Consider the following 20,837-nt stretch of genomic DNA (forward strand, 5'->3'; position numbering starts at 1 on the left):
GTTTCCTTTTTTCTTTTCCTTTTCTTCCAGCAGCCAAGAGCTATCATTGTTGTAGAAATAATAATATCAGAAGAGTCAAGAATTATGCAGCTAAATAGATAAAAACCTTTTCATGCTTTTCTGATATCTCCTGGAACTGACAAGATTTCAGGGTAAGGGACTTTTGTGGAATAAACCAGTCAAACAGAAAGACTCCCACTCCCCAAGCAGGCATTGTACTTGATCGAGAAAAGACGACAGGAGACCAAAGAAGGGTCTGTCATATTTTAATGACGTTGATCTTTGGTGTTTCCCTCATTAGCACACACTCTCCCCCACCTTCCTGCTACAAGCTCACTGGGATGGAGAGTTACAAATGAAAAGGAAAATCACATTGTTGACTAGAAACAAAAAAAAAGTATCAGAGCCTTGATTTCTCCACTAGAAACTACATGTACAAGGTCAAGGTTTCACATGCAACACCTTACATCACAGACACATAACTCACGCCCTGACATGGAGCTAACCCCTCTCTCCCACCCCACATCCTACCCCTAGCAGGGAAGTGCAACCTGGCCATGGCACCATGATCCTGCCAAATTTCACCAGATTGAATTACAATATGCTACGATTGGCACAGCAAGAGTTGCTAAGCCTTGGGCAATATCTGTAATAAGTGCCATCTTTTTGGGGGAACGGTTCCCACCCTACCCACATGCTTTACAACTATAGGTTGCCCCACCCACAGCAGCCCTTGTAAAAGTTCTGCTTGCATACAAATTAGATATTCTGAAAACAAAAGGCCCACACTCCTGAGAGGTTCCTGAGCATGAAAAAAATTGAGACGCCCAAGCACTGCTCTCCTAGCTCCAGTTCTGAGCTGGAAAGAAGAGTGGAACAGAGTCCGGGTAAACACTGCTGTGCCTTATCCAGCCTACATTCGTTCAAGCCATCCAAATTCTGAACTTCTGAAGAGTTTTCTAGTGCTTGCAAGCAGTGTGGCATGGGATAAAGCTCTGGACTGGAAAATGGAGCCACTATAGCTGTAGAATCTAGGTGCAAATTTCCTCCACAGTAGCATTTAAAGATATATATATACACAATTCCATAAAATTGAAGGTCTCCAAAGGAAGAGACTCAAGTCTCCCTAATCCAATTAGTTGGTAGGTCAAGAAGGGAAAGCACTTTTTAAAAAAATAAAATAAAATTAAAAAAAAGTGTAGCATTAAAAGCACTGCGGGGTTAGGACAAAGCTTAATGAATTCCTGTAGCCAGTGAGCTGAGAAATTTACATAAGGCTCAGCTGAATATCAAGGTTTATTACAACTATTGTAGAAAATGTGCAGCAAAACAGATGTGGGAAGCTAAGACACAGAATAAAACCTCTTCGAGAATTCTCCCATACAAGTTATGGTTTCCCTCTAATATCCCACCCCTGCATAACAATGCCCACTGAATTATCAGCATCTGGTCAGAGCCAAAATTCTCCTACTCCTTCAGTTCCTGGTCAGCTGTGAGGTACAAGTCTCTGCTTAGCAGTACGAGGGTAGCACCAATTCATCTCTACCTGTTCCGAGACTCTCCACTGGTGCTCTCATTACTATAGAAATTGGTATTGTCAGGAAGATGGTTATTGTTAGTTAGATCACTATACTCGACTGGTCCCTCAGTGTCCATTGAGGAGTGAGCTTGCTCTGATAGGCTTTGCCCATTAGCTTCTCCCTCAACTTCACTAGACGATGTCGGTGGGCTCAGGCCACGTTCTGTCACCTGCATGGACTCAGAAAGGGTCCGTCCCTCTAGCTCCGTTATCAGCTCCTGTGAAGTTGATGGTTGAGTTGAGCTTCCTTCTATCCCAGTGGATTCAGTGCCAGTCTGAGAGCTGCGGTGGATCCGGTGACTCACAATTATGTTGTTGCCAAAACCACCCATGGATGCCATGGTAGTGCTTTGCTCTCGTTGGACGACAGCAGTCATACCACCTTCAGCCATCAGCCGTTGGATCCTAATTAGGGCATCCTCTCCAGTTGCTCCATAATCTGAACCACCTGGAAGAAAGAAAAGTTCCTTTTTTAAAAAAAAACTTTTGAAGTTTTATATTTGTCCAAAAATCGCTCTCCAAAGAAGCTTTTGACATTATTTAAACCAAACTTTTACGCTAAGAACAAGAGGAATAAATCCTATTGTAAGCTAAGAACAAAGCTATATTTTTATTTCATGTCTGAAAAATAGAAATGTGTGGAACAAAAAAGTTATGGTAGTTAAAGGAATGAAAATACAGATGCAGACAAGTCAAGAAAACATGATAGTAGCACCTCTGATACACACACACACACACACACACACTGTTGAGAATCTGTTTACCATTCCAAATAACACAAGCTTACATTTTTTACTTAATGTACACTGGCTACATCATTTTTCTACACTCATTTACATCTGCCTTTAGGATGATGTTATTTTGTAGGGTTTTCAACTTCTAAGAAATAAAAAAAAATCAGGAAAGTTTCTACATTCTTCTATTGAAATTTATTCTAGGCTAGGCTAGAATGCAGCTGCAGAGGGTGATAAGAGATGGAGAACATCATGAGGCTGACCAGAAGCAATACACTCCTGAAGTCAGCTTAAAATAGCAGTGCTGCAGAATGAGAGGAAGGCAGAGAAGGATCATCAGAGGCTCAGCAAGGCCTAATATCTCCTCTACTGTGTGTATGCTTCCTGGACTGCAGATGATGTTTAGGTGATCATTCACTTCAGTTGAGGTGGGTGGGTGGATGGGTGGCTCACTAAGGCTATGTGAACTCTCTGGCAAGTCCAGGTGCACCAGATGCAGAGTGCTGTGGGCAGAGGGACCACATGATCTAGCAAATGCAGGGGTGAATGGATGAAGGATGGGTAGTTCTTCTGTGTGCTTAGTGCTTGTGTGGGTAACTGTCCTTGGGTGTTACGGGACTGTTTAATAAGCTAGGATAAAAAAACCCAAAGAGGGGGTGGACTGGTATATGACGGTACAGGCCACTATTGGTACCATGATGGGCAGAGATAGATATGGTAGACACATAAAGGTTGCTGCACATAGGGATGCCAGGACACTGAGAATAACCCTGACGTCTTGCTCCCAATATTCACCACAAAACCAGGTCAGCAGGGCTTTGGGTTCTGGCTGCTGATGTTGAACATCAGGTTGCTGGAATGTAACAAATCTGCCCCATCACCGTCTCTGCTTGAGCTGCTGGATTCCATAGCTACTTTGGTGATGGAGTTCTTGAGGATGATGATCCTTGGAATCCCTGAGGCTTAATGGTCCTTTAACCTGCTCCCTAGTGATGTTGAATCTGGGACAGTTCAACAATTCATTGCCTCCATGGTCCTGTCCCAAGTAATAGAGGACCCAACGCATATACAGTGCTGAAAAAAGTGACTTATGACCAGTTCTCACACCTACGAGAGCCGAGGTGGCACGGTGGTTAGAATGCAGTATTGTAGGCTAACTCTGCTCACATTGCCAGGAGTTCGATTCCCTCAATCCTAACCAGCTCAAGTTTGACTCAGCCATCCATCCTTCCGAAATTGGTAAAATGACCCAGACTGTTGGGGACAATATGCTGTCTCTGTAAACTGCTTAAAGAGGGCTATAAAGCACTGTGAAGCTGTATATAAGTCTAAGAGCTATTGCTACGACTGTTGCAGCATCCCACAATCACACGGTCAAAACTCAGGTGTTTGGCAACTGGTATATGCTTATGATGGTTGCAGTGTCCTGGAGTCACAGGGTCATCACTTGCAACCTTCCAAGGAGCTTTTGACAAGCAAAGTCGATGGGGCAAAAGCCATTTTCACTTATGACTAAGATAATCTGCTTAATGACAGCAACAAAAAAAGATAATAAAATCAGATACAATTCCCTTAATGACCACACTGCTTAGTAACAGAAATTCCAGCCCCAATTGTGGTCGTAAATTGAAGACTGCTTGTAATAAATTTAATGAAACAAATAATTACATAAAATATGTTGGAGTTAAAGTAATTAAAATCTTAAAGACAAAAATTGCTGACAGACTGTAACATTACATACTGTGATTAAGGACTAAGAGTTTGTCTTCATAAAAATATTTTATATACACCCAAAATTTGCACACAACACATTCTGCACTGTTGGAACTCATCCTAGTTTCCATGTTCTTGTACTCTCTGAGTCTTCAAGAACAGAACAAGAAGCAGATGAACCTGGAGAGGAGAATTTATCACCCTGAAGAACTACTACTTGCAAGAGAACAAAATGGAAAAACATAGCACAGGTAGTCCTTGACTTACAACCACAAAATTTCTGTTGTGAATGAGACATCTGTTAAGTGAGTTTTGCCCCATTTTACAACATTTCTTGCCATAGTTATTAAGTGAATCACTGCAGTTCATAAGTTAATAACATGGTTGTTAAGTGAATCTGGTTTCCCATTGTTTTGGCTTGTCAGAAGGTTGCAAAAGGGGATCACATGATCTTGAGACACAGCAACGGTCATAAGTATGAGCCAGTTGCCAAGCATGATCACGGGGATGCTACAAAGGTCTTAAGTGTGAAAAATGATCTTAAGTCACTTTTTTTTAGTGCCGTTGTAACTTTGAACGGTCACTAAATGAACTGTTGTAAGTCGAGGACTACTTGTATTTCTCAAATGGGGACACTTTAAGATGTGTGAACTTTTGTTTTCCTTGTCCATGTTTTTTTAAAAAAAGAAACAGCTATTGAATGCCAGCTCATTTGGAAAGTAAGTCAAGTGTCACACAACTAGAACTGCCATCTAGTAAGGAAGGTCAGATGCAGCCCGTAAATGAACTGTTGTTGCTTCCCTTCTCTTCAAGTGGACACATGACTTATATTTACTCATTTAATTTTGGATTTTTACTTGTTTAGTCTATTTAGTCTAAACAGCCATGGGGGCTCAGTGGTTAAATGCAGTATTGCAGGCTAATTTGGCTGATAGCCAGCAGTTCGATCCTGACCGGCCCAAGGTTGACTCCGTCTTCTATCCTTCCCAGGTCAGTAAAATGAGGACCAAGATTGTTGGAGATAATACGCTGACTCTGAAAACTGCTTAGAGAGAGCTGTAGAGCACGGTGAAGTGGTATTTAAGTCTAAATGCTATTGCTATTAACATATTGTTACCTATCGCTGTTCCTTTTTCTCCCATGTTATCTCTAGGCTCTCAAACAATCATGCGGTATAGAAAGTCCAGCTCTCCAAGGGCAAAGCAAAGCTAGGAAAAGAACGGCTCATTCAAGCTGCTTCATGAAGAATGAGCAATTAGTGGCCTCTCAATTGTAAGCTGTGGAAGAAAATATCTTTATTCAATGGAACGTGCTGAATTGTTCCACAGAGGATGTAACAGCCACAGGCCACCTGATCCTTATTAAAAATATAAATCTTCCTCCAGACTCTGTTGAAGCATCAGGTCTCATTACAAAAGAGGAGGAAGTGGCATTGGCTCATCTACAATGCAGAATACTGAAGCAGGTTGTTTTTCTTTGTTATGTCTGTATAGGAAAACTTACTTTGCACCTTTAAATCCTGCCTAGTGATTCCTCAACCACTCAGAATTCTAAAAAAGCTACATGAAAATGCTCTTTAAAAAAAAAGAACTTTTAACACCTTTTTATATCACAATTTTGCCGTGACATAAAGATTTGAAAAAACAACAACGCTAATTCTGAAAGATGAGAATAAATCTGTAAGCCTTTATGATGTTAAAGATCTTCAATTGCTGAGGGTTTTGAAAGCCCACTTTCAACAATAAAAATTAAGGTTAAGGGTAGCATAAAACCTAAGCAGCCAGACTTCAGAATTAAATACTGGCTTAGTGGCTTAAAGCCCTATCTAAGATCAGCTACGGCCCGATCTAGTTTGGCGCACTATGGGAAGTCACTAAGCAGAATATAATGAAATTTATGTCCTGCAAACTGCAGAAGGTCCATTTTAAGATGCTACCCGCTCATAATTGCTAACTGATGCTTTATTGACATCACTTCTAAACGAGCATGTGCTGAGCCTGAAGCCTCCACTTAGGCAGTCCTTGAGCAGAAGATGCTGACACTCTACTCCTCTCCCCCACCAAGTTCTTCTTTCATACCAAACATCTGCTTTCCTTCTGTGGCAAGGGCAGAACTCCAAGGCTGGGGTTGTTGCCTAGTCACAGAAGCAGCAGGTGCTGTTTCCACAGCAGCAGGGCTGACTGCTCAGTAATTTATCATGTCAGGAGAGATCTGATTAATAAAGACTAGAAAATGCAAAGGAGCCAAAGTTAGTATTTCTATCAAGGGGCTGATCTTCAGCGTCACTGCTAGACCCACAGACGTTGCTTCTCACCCTATTGCTTTCATTTCTCCGTCAACTTCTCAGGGCTTCAGAGATATATCTCTAAAGCAGATACACGTCTATAGAAAAAGAAAGCAAGCAGTTTGGGCATAGTACGTCGAATAAAGAATTCGGTGAGCTTGAAAGTGAGTATAGGTTTTATATCATAAGCGTATTTCAGTAAACATATCAATGACCTCCCAGATACTAAAAAAAATAATAATTATAATTGTAATAAAAAATAGTCTTATTTCTTTGTGTCAATGAAAAAAAGGATGTTGTGAATAATCCAAAGGGCATAACATCAGGGGATACTAGCTATTTAATTGAAGTCCTATGCTATGGATTCCAGTGTTAGATTTACATCTGGCATCTCTGCAGTCAAGGATCCTGGAGCAAATATGCACTTTTCTCATTGCATATCACAACTACCAGGGTTGGTAAAATATTTTGGGCAGATCCTAAATTCTGAAATCCTTAGTTAAGTTCCACCATCCTCATAATGTTAATTAAATATTAGACTTGTTAAAAATTAAGAGAAGGTGAGACTTATAAGTTCTGCTTTGCACATTATGGGCTTGTACTGCTTTCTCTCCTTTTTCAACCATAGGCCAGATTTGATGGAAACATATTCTGGGCTGGCTGCAAAAAAATAAAAGAATATCATTCACAACTATTTATTGGTGTATTATCGCAACAAGCTCAGTTTACACTTATTACCATCAGCACAGGAAGGGCAACTTTCCAAAGGCATTTTTGTTAAGCATTTGATCATGGGCAAGATGAACTACACTTTTTTTAAAAAAAAAAAATTGGAGATGCAATAGATGTTGAGAAAGGAAATTATAATGAAATTATAGTTTCAGAGGAAACCACGAATTGGCACCTATTTATTGAAGCAGTATCAATGAGGAAGCAACTCCCATGTCTTTTACAACAATGATGAATTGAATCTAAACCCAAATATATAATAAACAAGTTACTGGATATTCAGGTTTTCTTCTAGTTTGGCTACATTTGCACTATATACAGAGACTTGAATCAGTGGTGAAATCCAATTTTTTTTACTAACAGTTCTGTGGGCGTGGCTCGGTGGACGTGGCAGGGGAAGGATACTACAAAATCCCCATTCCCACCCTACTCTGGGGCTAGCCAGAGGTGGCATTTGCTGGTTCTCTGAACTACTCAAAATTTCCACTACCGGTTCTCCAGAATCTGTCAGAACCTGCTGGATTTCACCCCTGACTTGAATACAGTTCATTATTCCAGGGGTCTCCAACCTTGGTAACTTGAAGACTTGTGGACTTCAACTTCCAGAATTCCTCAGCCAGCTTTGGAGTTGGAGTCCACAAGTCTTCAAGTTGCCAAGGTTGGAGACCCCTGTGTTATTCCACCTTTATTATCTTTTTATAGATAACTCAAGGCAGCAAGCATGCCTACTAATCTTTCCTCCCCTTATTTTCCCCACAACAACCCCATGAAGTAATTTGGGCTGAGGGTGAGCAACTGGCTCACAGTCACCCAGCAGATTTTCTATGCCTTAAAAGTGGGGCTAGAACTCACACTCTCCTGCTTTCTAGCCTGATGACAACTTTGGGAAGTATTTTGATGAAATTATTTTGGAATAGCAGAGCCCAGACATGCAATTGGAATCTGCATGATTATACTTTGAGATGACATACTAACCAATAATGATGGAACATAGATTTTTTTTTCACAATCAGATAAATGACTTGGCCCCAGATACCCACAGCAGAAACTGTAGACATTTTTAAAAAAATAATAATTCTTTTCAATACTGACATATTTAGGAGCGTTGTTCAAAAGTAAGTAGGGTTATTCTAAGTAGGCTTCACTATTTTGCGAATGAACTGATATTTCTGTGTTAGTGACCTGAGTGTTTAGCTAGGACCGATAAAAATTAATGGATGTGTTTCCAACCAATTTGAGTATTTTGCATTACATTTATTTAAACGGACCAAAGAAATAAGTGCTTGTATCTCCTTTCAATAAAAGGTAAAGTTCAGCTTGATTAAGCACTTACATTATTCATTTTTTTCAAAGACATTTCTGAGCCTAACATTTACTTCTGTGATTTTTCAGATATTTTTTAGACTGAAACTTGCTTTCCTTGACTGATGCAGTCTTCACAAACAATAATATACAAAAAGCAGCAATTATGAGACAAAAAGGAACTGGAAGGATTCACTGATAATAAGCTTACTAACATATCTTTCCCAAAATTCAATGATTTTCAGAAAGGTAATTTTTACAGAGCCTGCAAAGATGAAGGATAATCTGTATTTACTAACAGACAAAAGTCTGGGGAGATTTATTGAGGATTATTTTCAGATTTTTCCATATGGCAACATTCTTCTGTCCATTGTAGCAAAGAAGAACGCACCTTTTTTCAATAAAGAGCTTACTTAGTGCTATTGATACTACTCAGTTTCATAATTATTTGTATCAAGAAATACTAATTAATTCACAACCTTGCTGGGGAAATACTGAAAAGACTTGTTTCAGCTTATATTCAACATAGAAGTGTTTCAAAATCTTCTTACAGTATTTGTAGAAGAATTGGGATATCAACTTAACCTCAACTGTATTATTCAATTTACAAACAAGGCTGTTTCTCTATAATAGTCATGATTAAGTCTAACTTTACAACCTGTCTTGCCTTATAACTGATCTGATTTGCTGAATTTCTGGTGGAAAACTCACTGAAAAAAAATGTGCTTTTTTCTAGGTTTTTTTTTTTTTAAGGTAGAAAAAAATCCAACTCAATTGGAACTCACTTCTTGTTTTTCTATCCTAGATAGAGTCACACTAACAGGAAAAAAAACCCTAATGTGAGCCATTTTCCACACTTTTCTGTAAAGCCTAGATGCTGGTTGAGATTGCTAAGAATTCCGGAAGCCGAATTCTTAAATTTCTTTTAGGTTAATAGATTGAGGTGAAAAATAAAGCTCATTTCCTAACTGTATGTTGAGCATGTTTAAAAGAATTACCAACATTCAGGTTTTAAGATTTTAATTGCTATAAAACCTCTATAAGTAGCTTTGTCAGTTTTAACCCTATCTTATTTAGAAGCAAATGTTGGAAAGGTAGATTAGAGACAAGAAAGGCCTGGTGCTAATTCCTCAGTATTGGGGCCAACTAAAATGCAGATTGTTTTCCAAATCACCACTTCTACATTTTGACACCCTTCTTAATTATGTATTTTTATGCAGTTTCTCAGTGTATGCTCATTTGCAAATATTTGCTGTATTCATTGTTTACTTTTATACATCCTAAATATATAAATACCAACGTATATTGTGCTAATAAGTTACAGTAGGTCACTGTAATCCAATGGATATACAATATTGCAAACTAAGTATAATTGTTAATAATCTTGATTTTTTTTTTCATATGCTCGGCATGACTCTCTTTAAGAACAGGTAGCAAAACCTAGTTTCCTAAAGAAACTTCCTTTAAGTAAAGATGCTTTTGTATAGTAGCTTTGAAGAAATATATCATCCTCCCTGTCTAATGGTCAGATTTCTTTTTTTTTTTAAAGTTATTTTAGTTATGAGTAAGAATCAGTACATTCAACTCATCATTGTTGTGGCTGGTTCCTGGAATTTAGAACCATTTTCATATATAAATCATCAATGTTTTGTTTTCATAAATAACCACATTTTATCATCATGCCCAACTCCAGCAAAATTAAGCTTAATACAAGTAATTCAAGCCAGTTTCTTGGCTTATTATATACTATACAAGGCTCAATTGTTTTCCTAAGCGACTGTTAAATTAATTATAATTACAGCAGAGATAATGTTAAATTGCTATTTACCTTTGAATTCAATGGCATAACTAAATCTCATTCTTTAAATTCAGGTTATACTGTTATTTTGGAAACAGATGACTGACTGACCTGGGCATAAGTCAGAACATCTGCTAAAAAAAACCCACCAGCAGCATGGAAAAAGTTGAATGAAGCCATACATAAAGATACACAGGTGTTGATCAATATTTGTCTTCAATTTCTACCACATCAAACCCCCAATATTGGTTAATTTATCCAGTCTATAGTATTTAAGATCACTTTTTTGTAGGTTTATTTAAGTACTGGAAGAGCATACTTCACATAGAAGTGGATTGTTCTTTTTTTCTTTGCTAGATTATTTTGTTTTTAATTTGTTTTCACACTTGAGAAGTGGCAATCTGATGTTAGAAAAAAAATATTTTAGAAGCGAACTTACATCTTAGGATGCACAAGAGAGATAAAGGGCAATAGCAAAACAAACAATGTTCTTTCGTTTTCTAAAAATGGCAGAAACGAATGAGCTCATGTGTAGCTAAAGCTACTAGCTGACTATGTATAGTCCCATTCTGTTTGTAAAAATATCATGTCTCTGGTTTTTCTTAAGTAATGTCCAGGATAATACATATTTGGCCCCGGCAATAATTCCCCAATATTTACCTTCAGTAACCCCTGATGTAAGACTTCCTGGTTCCTGAACTTCTCTCTCAGTTTGTGTTTCTGCATTCTGTAGCTGAGGCGCCAAAGTCTGTGTGCCCTGCGAAGTCACAGAGGTGGTTGGGTTCCGTGGCTGCAGGCCAATGGCATTCATTAAGCCCAAATCCCGGTCCGTCCTCCAGGTGGTTCTGCTGGTTCTGAAGAGATATAGAACATATTTAGGTAGGATAGAGCAAATACAGAAATGCATGTATGCCCCTGAAATACCCAGCCATTCCTTATGGTTTCAACAGGCATCCATTAAGAATTTTACTGAAAAAATAATCTAGAAGGTAGGCAAAATTATGTTTTCACATCTGATTTTGACTAAAATGATCATCCTAGTCCTCCCGTTAGAAACAGTGTTGGATCTCATAATTATTTTAAAGTTGGAATTATAGATTTTTTTTTTATTGGCCAAGTGTGATTGGACACACAAGGAATTTGTCTTGGTGCAGATGCTCTCAGTGTACATAAAAGAAAAGATACCTTCATCAAGGTACAACACTTACAATACTTAATGATAGCCACAGGGTACAAATTTAACACGTAATGATACAACACTTAATGATAGTCATAGGCTACAAATAAGCAATCAGGAACGATCAATATCAACTAGTCATTACTTTTGTAGTATTTTTTCTAAGTTTTCAATTCCCATAAGCTTAATGGCTTCCAACTGACTTAGGAAGGTGTGGTATTGACAGCTGGAAGGATAGTGGTTGACAGATTTATCTGAATGTTTCACTTTGCATTAGTGAGATAACCAAGTATAAGCAGTGATATTATGCCATCTGGAGTAATCCAAGTGCCAAGGGGAAAAATTAGTTTTAAAATTTTAGAGCTGCCATCATAATAACACGCAAGGGTAAGCAATACAATTACATCCAGACCTTGACAAAAGCAATATTCATATTTCTATGTATGACTGGTTGCCTCCACACTCATTCTCCAAACTCACCCTGGGCGTTCAGTGCTTCTGCTGCTGGAATGCACAGTGAAGACAGTTTCATTCAGCTGGTCCCAGTAGTATTCTACACCAGAGTTTAACGCCCTGCCATCCAAAAGCAATAAGTCAAGAGATAAATGAAACCAGCCTTGTCCATATTAATAAGATTATCATTCCCAATGCACCAAATCTCCCTTTTCAAAATAATGTTCAAAATCAGCAGCAGATAATAACAATTGTTGCTGTGGAAACATTACAAGTATTTCATTTTCTGCCCAGTCTTAAGATATACTGTAAACTAAAAAGCCTGAAATCCTTAAAGAATCCAATCTGAAATGTAAATTTAATTCTAAAATTGTTACAAGAGCTTTGCACTCTATTAAATCTTGATATACAAAGATGTGACTTTTTTTTACTTTCAATTTAAAATATTTCTAGCATACACTAAACTTAAGAAGATGCATGAACTTGATTTCACAAATGTAGTACTGAATGTATATTATTGACAGTAGCTAATATAAACATAGGCTAGTCTTGGTGGTCCATGGTGATGATATATGGTCATAAAATATATTTAAAGGGGATCCATAATGAAGAAAAGGCTGAGAGCCACTGACTTAGCCCAGGGATCCCCAACCTCCGGGTCGTGGCCCATTACCGTACCTCAATCCATTCGGAACTGGGCCACATGAACTCCTGCTTGCACTCGCATATGAAGCTTCATTTGTGTGCGCACCTACCACTCACAAAAGAACTATCCCTTCTCCCTCGTCCGCTGGGCCGCAAAGCTAGAAAGGTTGGGGACTGTTGGCCTAGCCTATCTATGTTACTGCAACATAGAAACCTACTCCAAGACAAATTCCTTGTGTGTCCAATCACACTTGGCCAATAAAAATTCTATTCTATTCTATTCTACTCTTATAACTCTGAACACTTATTTGACATTGTCTCAAATACAGGACAAAACATACATAACACAGAATATCAGAACTTCAAAAATCATGGCATTTCATACCTAAGCCTAAATTAGCTATGTCCTGGTCTCAAACTGAAAGCATCCAAGTTGACCTTTCCCCAAATAACTACTATTTTTATAGGGATGTAATAATGTGAATCATTTCAAATGGCCCCAAAAGATGAAAGTCAATATACAGATAATGGCTGACATATTGAGTTTCCATCTGGAAATGGTTATTTTCTAGGTCTCAAAAGCAGTTGCTTTCAAGACTTGCAGAGCGGTGCTACGATCATATTCTTATATTCATATCATATTCATATTCTTCTTTCTATCCTTCTAGCCAGGAAATGGCATATAAGTGCTGCTTGACCAGGGTCCGTAATATTGTCAGGGACTTTACACATCCTATCCATGACTGGCTATTGCCTTCCGGGAACAGCCTTCGTAGTGTCCGTAGCAGAACAACCAGATTTAATAACAGCTTTGTTCCATATAGCACCAACCTTGTTAACTCTCAAGACTCTCAAGATGCTGAAAAGAAGACTAATATAGGTTTTTGGTGTCATTTTTGTTATCCTTGCCATGGACATATTGTTCAGTGGGGGGTATTCCTTCTTTTGAGAGCAAGCATCAGAACGTTGTTGCACATGCAGCAGATGACAATAAAGGTATCCTACTCTATCCTATCCTCTGCCTGAAGCATTCTGAAGCATTCTGAAACAATGCCCAATTTAATAATTTTCATTACACCACCCCTAATACTTAGAAGTTAGAAGATAAACATGTGATCTGAACGAACAGCTGCTATAAAATTAATATAGCTGCCATTTGACATCCATAACACATATACTAGCTCAGTGAAAACATTCAATGGTAGAGTAACTTAAAAGATAGGTAATTTCTTAAAGGATCAGCTAATACTTAACAATGCATGTATCACTGAAGCTGCAAACTGGTGGCAGTTTATTGTATATGTTATTTGCATCTTTTATAATCTTGTTAGTCATTCCAGAAGAGACATCTTGTTAAAAATAGTGTGATTTTTCTTATGAACAATGATATCATTCAAATAGCATTAGCAAAAGCAAATGTCATTTTTTTAAAAACAGGTGTTAAGGCTGCACTGGAAGTGTCTGATGATCAATACATTATATTTCATTTTACATATTTTACTTTAATTTTAGTTATAAATTCTTATTCCACTTGCCCTATGTTTTTATATAAGTCTTCCATATTTAAAAAGCTTTATATCTAGGTGATATTTCCTAGCAAAAGGAGAGGGAATGAATGATAAGCTTGGGAATGTTTTTCAAAGCTCCAAGTGACTACTATCTTTAAGAGAGTCCTAAGAGAACACTTGACAGTTGAAAAGGAAAGTTATGTGTTTATGAAACCTAGTTGACTTGAGAAAGCTCCCAGACAAGTGGAGCTAAAATCATTTTTTTTCTTAGCCTTTCCCAAGGGTATGCATCAGATAGTTGGCCCACAGTACTTCTATGCATGGTTCCAAGTTTAAACTCAGTAGCACATTTCCTGAATTCAGTTAAACTATCAAGGGGCTTTCAAAGCTCCCACAGATACATCACAATTTAAGATACATTATTATTATTTATTTATTTCCCACCTTTATTTTTATAGACAACTCAAGGTGGTGAACATATCTAATATACCTTTCTTTCTTCTACTTTCCCCACAACAACAATTCTGTGAGGTGAGTTGGGCTGAGACAGAGTGATTGGCCCAAAGTTACCCGGCTGCCTTTCACAGCTTACAAAATATTTCAAAAGTATAGTATATTTAAATTTGTTTCTAACTACGCAATACATATCATGTTATGATATTACAAGCATGTAATACTACAGAATAAAGTATGCAAATGGTATGCAGACTATCACGTGATTTCATCCAAGCATTAATTCTGTTCTAAACAAAGAACAAAGAGCAGTTTAGCCATAAAGCAGTTTAGCAACTGTGTGAGTGTCTGTGATATGACATTTAAAATTATCTTACAACATAATACTTAGAAGATTGAAAGTGTTTTAAAATACCCTTTAAATGAGTCCATGTTTAATGATGACTCTAAGCCTTCCATCTTAAATATAATTTGGAACGCCTGTCTTGTAAAATAGCTGGCATATTCACAGCCATAATACAACCATTTGAAAACTGAGGCAGGATTTTATGAACAGCTTTGCCAGCTCTCAGGAACGTCTAAAGAAGTTGCAAATTAAAATACCTGAATGAATCCTAAACCATATATTGTCAAAATCACCACCAGTCAATTGCAAAAGACAGCTTTATTTGGAACAGCTTATATCCTGCAACGATACCTTTAACACCATCAAACAAGACCATCTGTCTATCCCAGGTCTTTGAGAAGGACTTGATAGGTGGATAAAATTATCAAATAAGTATCTGGATAATTGTGAAACAAACCATAATATATTAAAAATCTACATGGTGAGAGTCACCCCAAGAATGAGATGAGGGGTATTTTTATCTTTAATAAAAAGCTACCCACAGTATCTGAGTTGATAGTTTCCATGCTTTTAATTGAATTTACATTTTCCAGCAAGAACAAGAGAGAAATTGCCAGTAACTAAAGTAAAACTAACAGCTGTGCATGGAACAAGAGCCAAAACATTCTTATTTTAGTTGGCTTTCAGTTCACGGCATGAAAATTTAAACTTTAATATCCGTTAACAGTCTGAAGCAAGGGGTAATGAAAACCAAATTGAAGGATTCCTATAATATTTACTCCCAGGATTTTTATCTCAGGTGGTTAGAAGAAGAAGAAGGTTGCTAGCATCAAACTATATAACATTTTAAGTCATGAGTCCAAAGCATTTGAAGGACTGTTCATCCTGCATATAGAACCTCATTCTGTACTTCAGGTTATCCTCAGAATCCTCCTCTGGGTGCTCTTTCATGCTATGGTAGGACAAGAAAGCTACTTGGGAACAGGCCTTTTCAGTGATACCCTTCGACCACTAACAGCAGAATGCCCCTCCAGAGTGAGGACATTCCACTAATTTCCTACTTGGGGAATTCTTGGCACCTACTTGGTTTTATTTCAAGTATCAGGCAAATATATTTTTCGTTTCCTGTGTCTTTTAATATATTAAGACTTGAAATTTGCTAAATGAAGCCATTTAATTTTTCTGTTATGTTTGCCTTGTTAAAGAATTGCATTTTACTTATTGTTATTTGAGGGGTGTTTTTTTTAAAAAAGATTTGAAACACTTTAATAGTGTGATCTTAACGTTTTGCAAGTGAGCTCAGAAAAATCAGTTTTAAAGAGCAACGTGTTGATTTTTAAAATTAAAAACAAAAACAAAACAGAATTTCCTAGCCAGGCCACTTTCTGTGATTTTGCCTCTCAGTGGCTATTGGTAAAGTTATTGGTAAAGTGATTGAAGGGCTAATGGATTCCTAGGGATTTTCTGTCTGATATGGTTAGCACTCCCGCTGAAACTCTAGGTACACTCACTCTATTTAGCTGCACACTAAATTCGCTCTACGTGTTGTCCAAGGCATGGAGTCTCAGTAAGTACTGTGAGTGATTATTAACACTTTAAAATCATTCTCACACACTGCAACGGAAAACTGGTAAGTGCTGAATAAAGTAATGTGGGAGAGGGTGTCTTTGTTACTGATGTTCTTCTACCAGAAACGACAGTCTTTCCACAACATGAAATAAGACCTTTGTGGCATTTGATAATCTACCCATATTCTTACTAAATACCGGCCAGGAACACAGGATTATAGTTGTTCATAGTGTGACAATTTATGGCATGATCTATAGTCAGATAGTTCTATACAATGAATATGGGTAGTGCTATCAATTCTGTCTTTTTTCCTACACTTCCTTTGTTTACTGTCAAAGCTTTCGTATTTTTCCAGCAATTTCAGATGCCAAAGAAAGCATTTTTTCTTTCACCCTCACTCAAATTAATTGCGTGCTTGTAGAGTACAGAGTCAGACAGCTATTTACTTCTAACAGCTAGAGTAGGATTAAGCAGGAACTTTATTTACTTGGAAGTATAAATTGTCATAAGGAAATCCAGAACTCTTATATTAATGGGTGGTTTAATCATCCTAGAGCAAAAAACTATTTTTTCCAAAACCCAAAAATTCTAAATAAATGTCCAGAATAAATCCATTATTGGTCATCTATATTTTTCTGGTCATTCTTGAATACATTGAATAGCAAGTTAAGAGTTATGACTCCAGAGATTGTTCAAGATGCTTCCTTCAAGAAAGCTGAAGCTGTTGCTGCTGTGCACTAGCATACACACTATCCATTTATTTTTAGCTGTATTCCATATGTGCAACTCTTTCACACTGCAGGTAAAAGCCTCATGTTAATAATATCAGATAATATATTTTGTTTCAGGTACAAGTGGAGATTCCAATCAGAATTATGCATAAAACCAATAGGAAATAAAGTTCTGCTTCTTAGGTACCAAACGTTTGATCTCTATTGAAGTAGGAAGAAACTATCAGAATAAAGAAAGAGAAAACAGGTTAATAAAAATAGGGTCATCTATTCCTCATCCCAGGAAGACATTGTTTTATTTCAAATATATGAGCTGAAGCACAAGGAGAAAGAAAATTCTGCAGCTCTGATAATTTCTTTTTTTTTTTAGTGATGATATCAATACGGTTGTGATAACTGACACAGTAGCAACTCACTGCATAAATATTCCTAAAGCAAATCAAAAATATAGCTGAGTGGACTCTGTTTAAACGTATGCTGTTTAAGAAGATGAGAGCGATAGGTTTGCACAAGCATATGTGACCTGTGACATTTTATAACTGCCTTAAGAACAAAATATTGCTTCTGCTGCAAAACAGGCATTCTTTGCAAAGTGTAATAGCTTGAATAAAAAGGCTCAAATTAGAAAATTAAATCAAGTTAAAGATGAATTTTAAGAGTATTAATTGCTGTAGCCTAGAGATGTAAAAATTTGGAAGAATGGAATGGAGGAGGAGGAGCCTCCCCATTTATTCAAAACCCACACAAACATTTGGGAGGAAAATTAGCACTATTAAAACATTTAAGGGTAACACGTTATTGTAGGAATGTAAAATGCATTAATAGGTTTGCTCATAAAATTCTTTTATGTAAAATTTCAAGTGTGGTTAACACTTGATTTAAAAGTGAGTGGAATGAAAGTTTTCTCACAAAAAATAGTAAATTCATTTATAATTTACATAACATACCAATGAAATTAATGTTTTAAAATATATTCAATTCAGAGTGTTTACAGTTGTATTAAAAATACACTTTGATTTCCTCAATCATCTTTATTTTTGTAATATAGTACAAGGATATATTTTCAAAGTTTGGAAAAGAAGATCCTTCCAAATCCAAAGTTCCAGTTCTGGCTGGTCCATCTCTGGACCAAAATACACATCTTCTGGCAGAGTTGTTTGAATGTGGGGAGAATAGAAAAGGGCCACGGTCTTAAAGGTGGCAGCCAGTGGTGGGATTCAAATAATTTAACAACCGGTTCTCTGCCCTAATGACCAGCTGGAAGGTGTGGCTCGGTGGTCATGTGACTATGTGGGTGTGGCCTACTCAACCTCACTCACGTCGATGGGTGCTTCGCCGTAGCTGTTACAATGTCATAAGGGTTAACCAGAGGCAGTTTCTGTAAGCAAGGCAATAAAGATTAGGCTAGAAAAAACACCAGAACGTTTCCTTCCTGCCTTCCTTACAGGATTAGCCCTGTAAAGTGGAAAAAAACAAAATAAGATTTCTTCCAACAACTGGTTCTCCGAACTGAACCGGTTCTCCTGAATAGGTGCGAACTGGCTGAATCCCACCACTGGTGGCAGCTTAGTGGAAATAAAGGACAGTAAGCTGCTGGGAAAATCTAGGAGTTGGTAGGAGAGGGATAGGATAACATTTAATTTTAACTGAATTTTAAATATAAGATCTCTATTGTTTTAATGTTTTATAGGCACATTTATTAATTGGGTGTAAGTCATCTAGAGTCATCTTTGATGAGATGGGCAGCATATTAGTTTATTAAATAAATAAATAATAAATTAAAATAAATTAAAATACAATAAAATAAAAATGACCTCGCCCTACTTGATTTCTAAGATCCCTCCAGTTAAAATCCAGAACAAGCAAAACCTTCCCAGTTTCAGTTCAGCCAGACTGAGATCTCTAAATGGTTCTGGCTGAACTTCCAAAACACAAAATCTTTGATTCATGGTTACAAGGGAACCACATTTTTAATTTTGTATAGGTAGTCCTGATTTCCAACAGTTCAGTTAGTGACTGTTTAAATTTTCAACAGCACTGAAAAAAATTATGACCACTGCAGCATCCCCATGGTCACATGATTTACATTAGAATATTTGACAACTGATTAATATTTATGACAGTTGCAGCATCCCAGGGTCATGGGATCATCTTTTGCAACTGTCTGACATGCAAAGTCAACGGGAAAGCCAGATTCAGTTAACAATTGTGTGACTAATTTAACAACTGCACTGATTCACTTAACAAATGCGGCAAATAAAGTCGTTAAATGGGATAAAATTCACTTAACAAATTTCTCACTTAACGACATAAATTCTGGGATCAATTGTGGTCGTAAGTTGAGGACTACTTGTACTCTTACTAATGTATGTTAAATATTTATTTACTTTCCTCTAAGACATGTGGTTCATAACGATCCCAACAGATGACTCTATGTTATTCTATTATAGTATTGGTGTTTCAAAATGTTTAAATCAGTATTCCAAGTTCAAAGTTACAAAGCATGGCACAGAATGTGGGTAAACAACAAACAGAATTCCTAGAAGAATTTAAAGAATCAAGAAGTAAATCTTACCAATGGAAACAAATTGTTTAATTGAGAAATATGTAGAAAAACATGTAACTTATGCTGCATCAGCCAAAGACGTTTTTCCAAGGCCTAATGCAGGTGAAAGGTTACCCCCAAATTAATTGTTCCTGAAGGGAGGAGAACCTCTTTGTGGGAAACTCATTTCAGTAATGAAACAAAGTTAAGAACTTGGAATTTTTTTAAAAAATGTAATCTGGGCTAGATGAGGGAAATCTAAGTAGGATTATGGCAGGAAGGAAGTATGACAATTGGGTATTAATTAACTTGTCAGATAAGAATAATGGAGGTTAGTTACATAGTTAGTTTGTGCCTATCCTTCCTGCTGCTATACACCTCACTCAGAGTAATTGCAGGTTACTCTCTCATCTTCTGGTACTGTTGTTAAATGCCAGGTCAATGAGTAATACAATGCCAACCTAATGTGTTTAAAATTAAAATGTGCACTGGGAAACTAGGAGATGGAAATGTCCTCCTAGTACTTGACTCTGCACCAGATCAGATAAGAGAGGGAAGTTGCTACATGTCTATGGGGATTCTCAGTCATTCAGGTCATGGTTGTCCCAAAGGTGTTTTTTTCAAAAGCACTTTTGGGACGTTGCTATAATTTGTTTCTATGAAACTAAAAGCCAATCTGGAGTGAATGTTTATGACAGACGTAGAGAATTTTTTTTTTTTTTTTGATGTCCTTTCCACTTCAACACCCAGTTGTCTTTTTGTCTGAACTGATAAATATGGATCCACATTTGGGGCTGAGGATTCACTGAACAATTGTTCTGAGTTATTTAAGCATCCATACTAAAACCATCCATGGTTAGAGCAGTTTAAAACTTCATAGCCACCACAACCAACATGAGATTATCCAGACTAGCCCAAAACGAGTAGTTAGTCACACTTCATGGTTTTACTTTCAAAGCATATTCAGTTCCCTGAGATAACTATAAACTAAATAAATGAAATTAATTTGAAATCTATTGGAATATAAGGGAAAAATAGAAACACAAGGCAATTGAGAAGCAAATCATTCCCATTTCCACCTTTTATCCCTCAAAACCAAACACCTCAATCACCCTTCCAGCATAAGCCTTCAAGGAGAAAAAAAAAACATTGTAAGGGATTGGAATTTTCCAGTATTTATCTCCAGCTGATTGGGAATCGGTGAAAATTGCCCTTCCCCATTTTAACATTAAAATAAAAATAAATCATGAGCCGCTTCTATGTGTGGTGAT

At 37.2% G+C, this 20,837-nt stretch overlaps 1 protein-coding gene across 5 annotated transcripts in view; it reads right to left on the reverse strand.

The window, feature by feature from the left end:
- Positions 1-250: 250 nt before the first annotated feature.
- The window catches only part of AMBRA1 (autophagy and beclin 1 regulator 1), a 161,522-nt gene continuing 140,935 nt past the window's right edge, over positions 251-20,837 (reverse strand). For all 5 annotated transcript variants that reach the window (XM_058161761.1, XM_058161762.1, XM_058161764.1 and 2 more), the window contains 3 exons: positions 11,797-11,889; positions 10,800-10,993; positions 251-2,027 (listed from right to left, as the gene is read on the reverse strand). In XM_058161761.1, the coding sequence (XP_058017744.1) occupies positions 1,543-2,027; positions 10,800-10,993; positions 11,797-11,889 (772 nt within the window). In that variant the 3' untranslated portion in view covers positions 251-1,542. The remainder of the gene's footprint in view (positions 2,028-10,799; positions 10,994-11,796; positions 11,890-20,837) is intronic.

Source organism: Ahaetulla prasina, chromosome 1 (genome assembly GCF_028640845.1).
Source record: "Ahaetulla prasina isolate Xishuangbanna chromosome 1, ASM2864084v1, whole genome shotgun sequence".
NCBI lineage: Eukaryota > Metazoa > Chordata > Lepidosauria > Squamata > Colubridae > Ahaetulla > Ahaetulla prasina.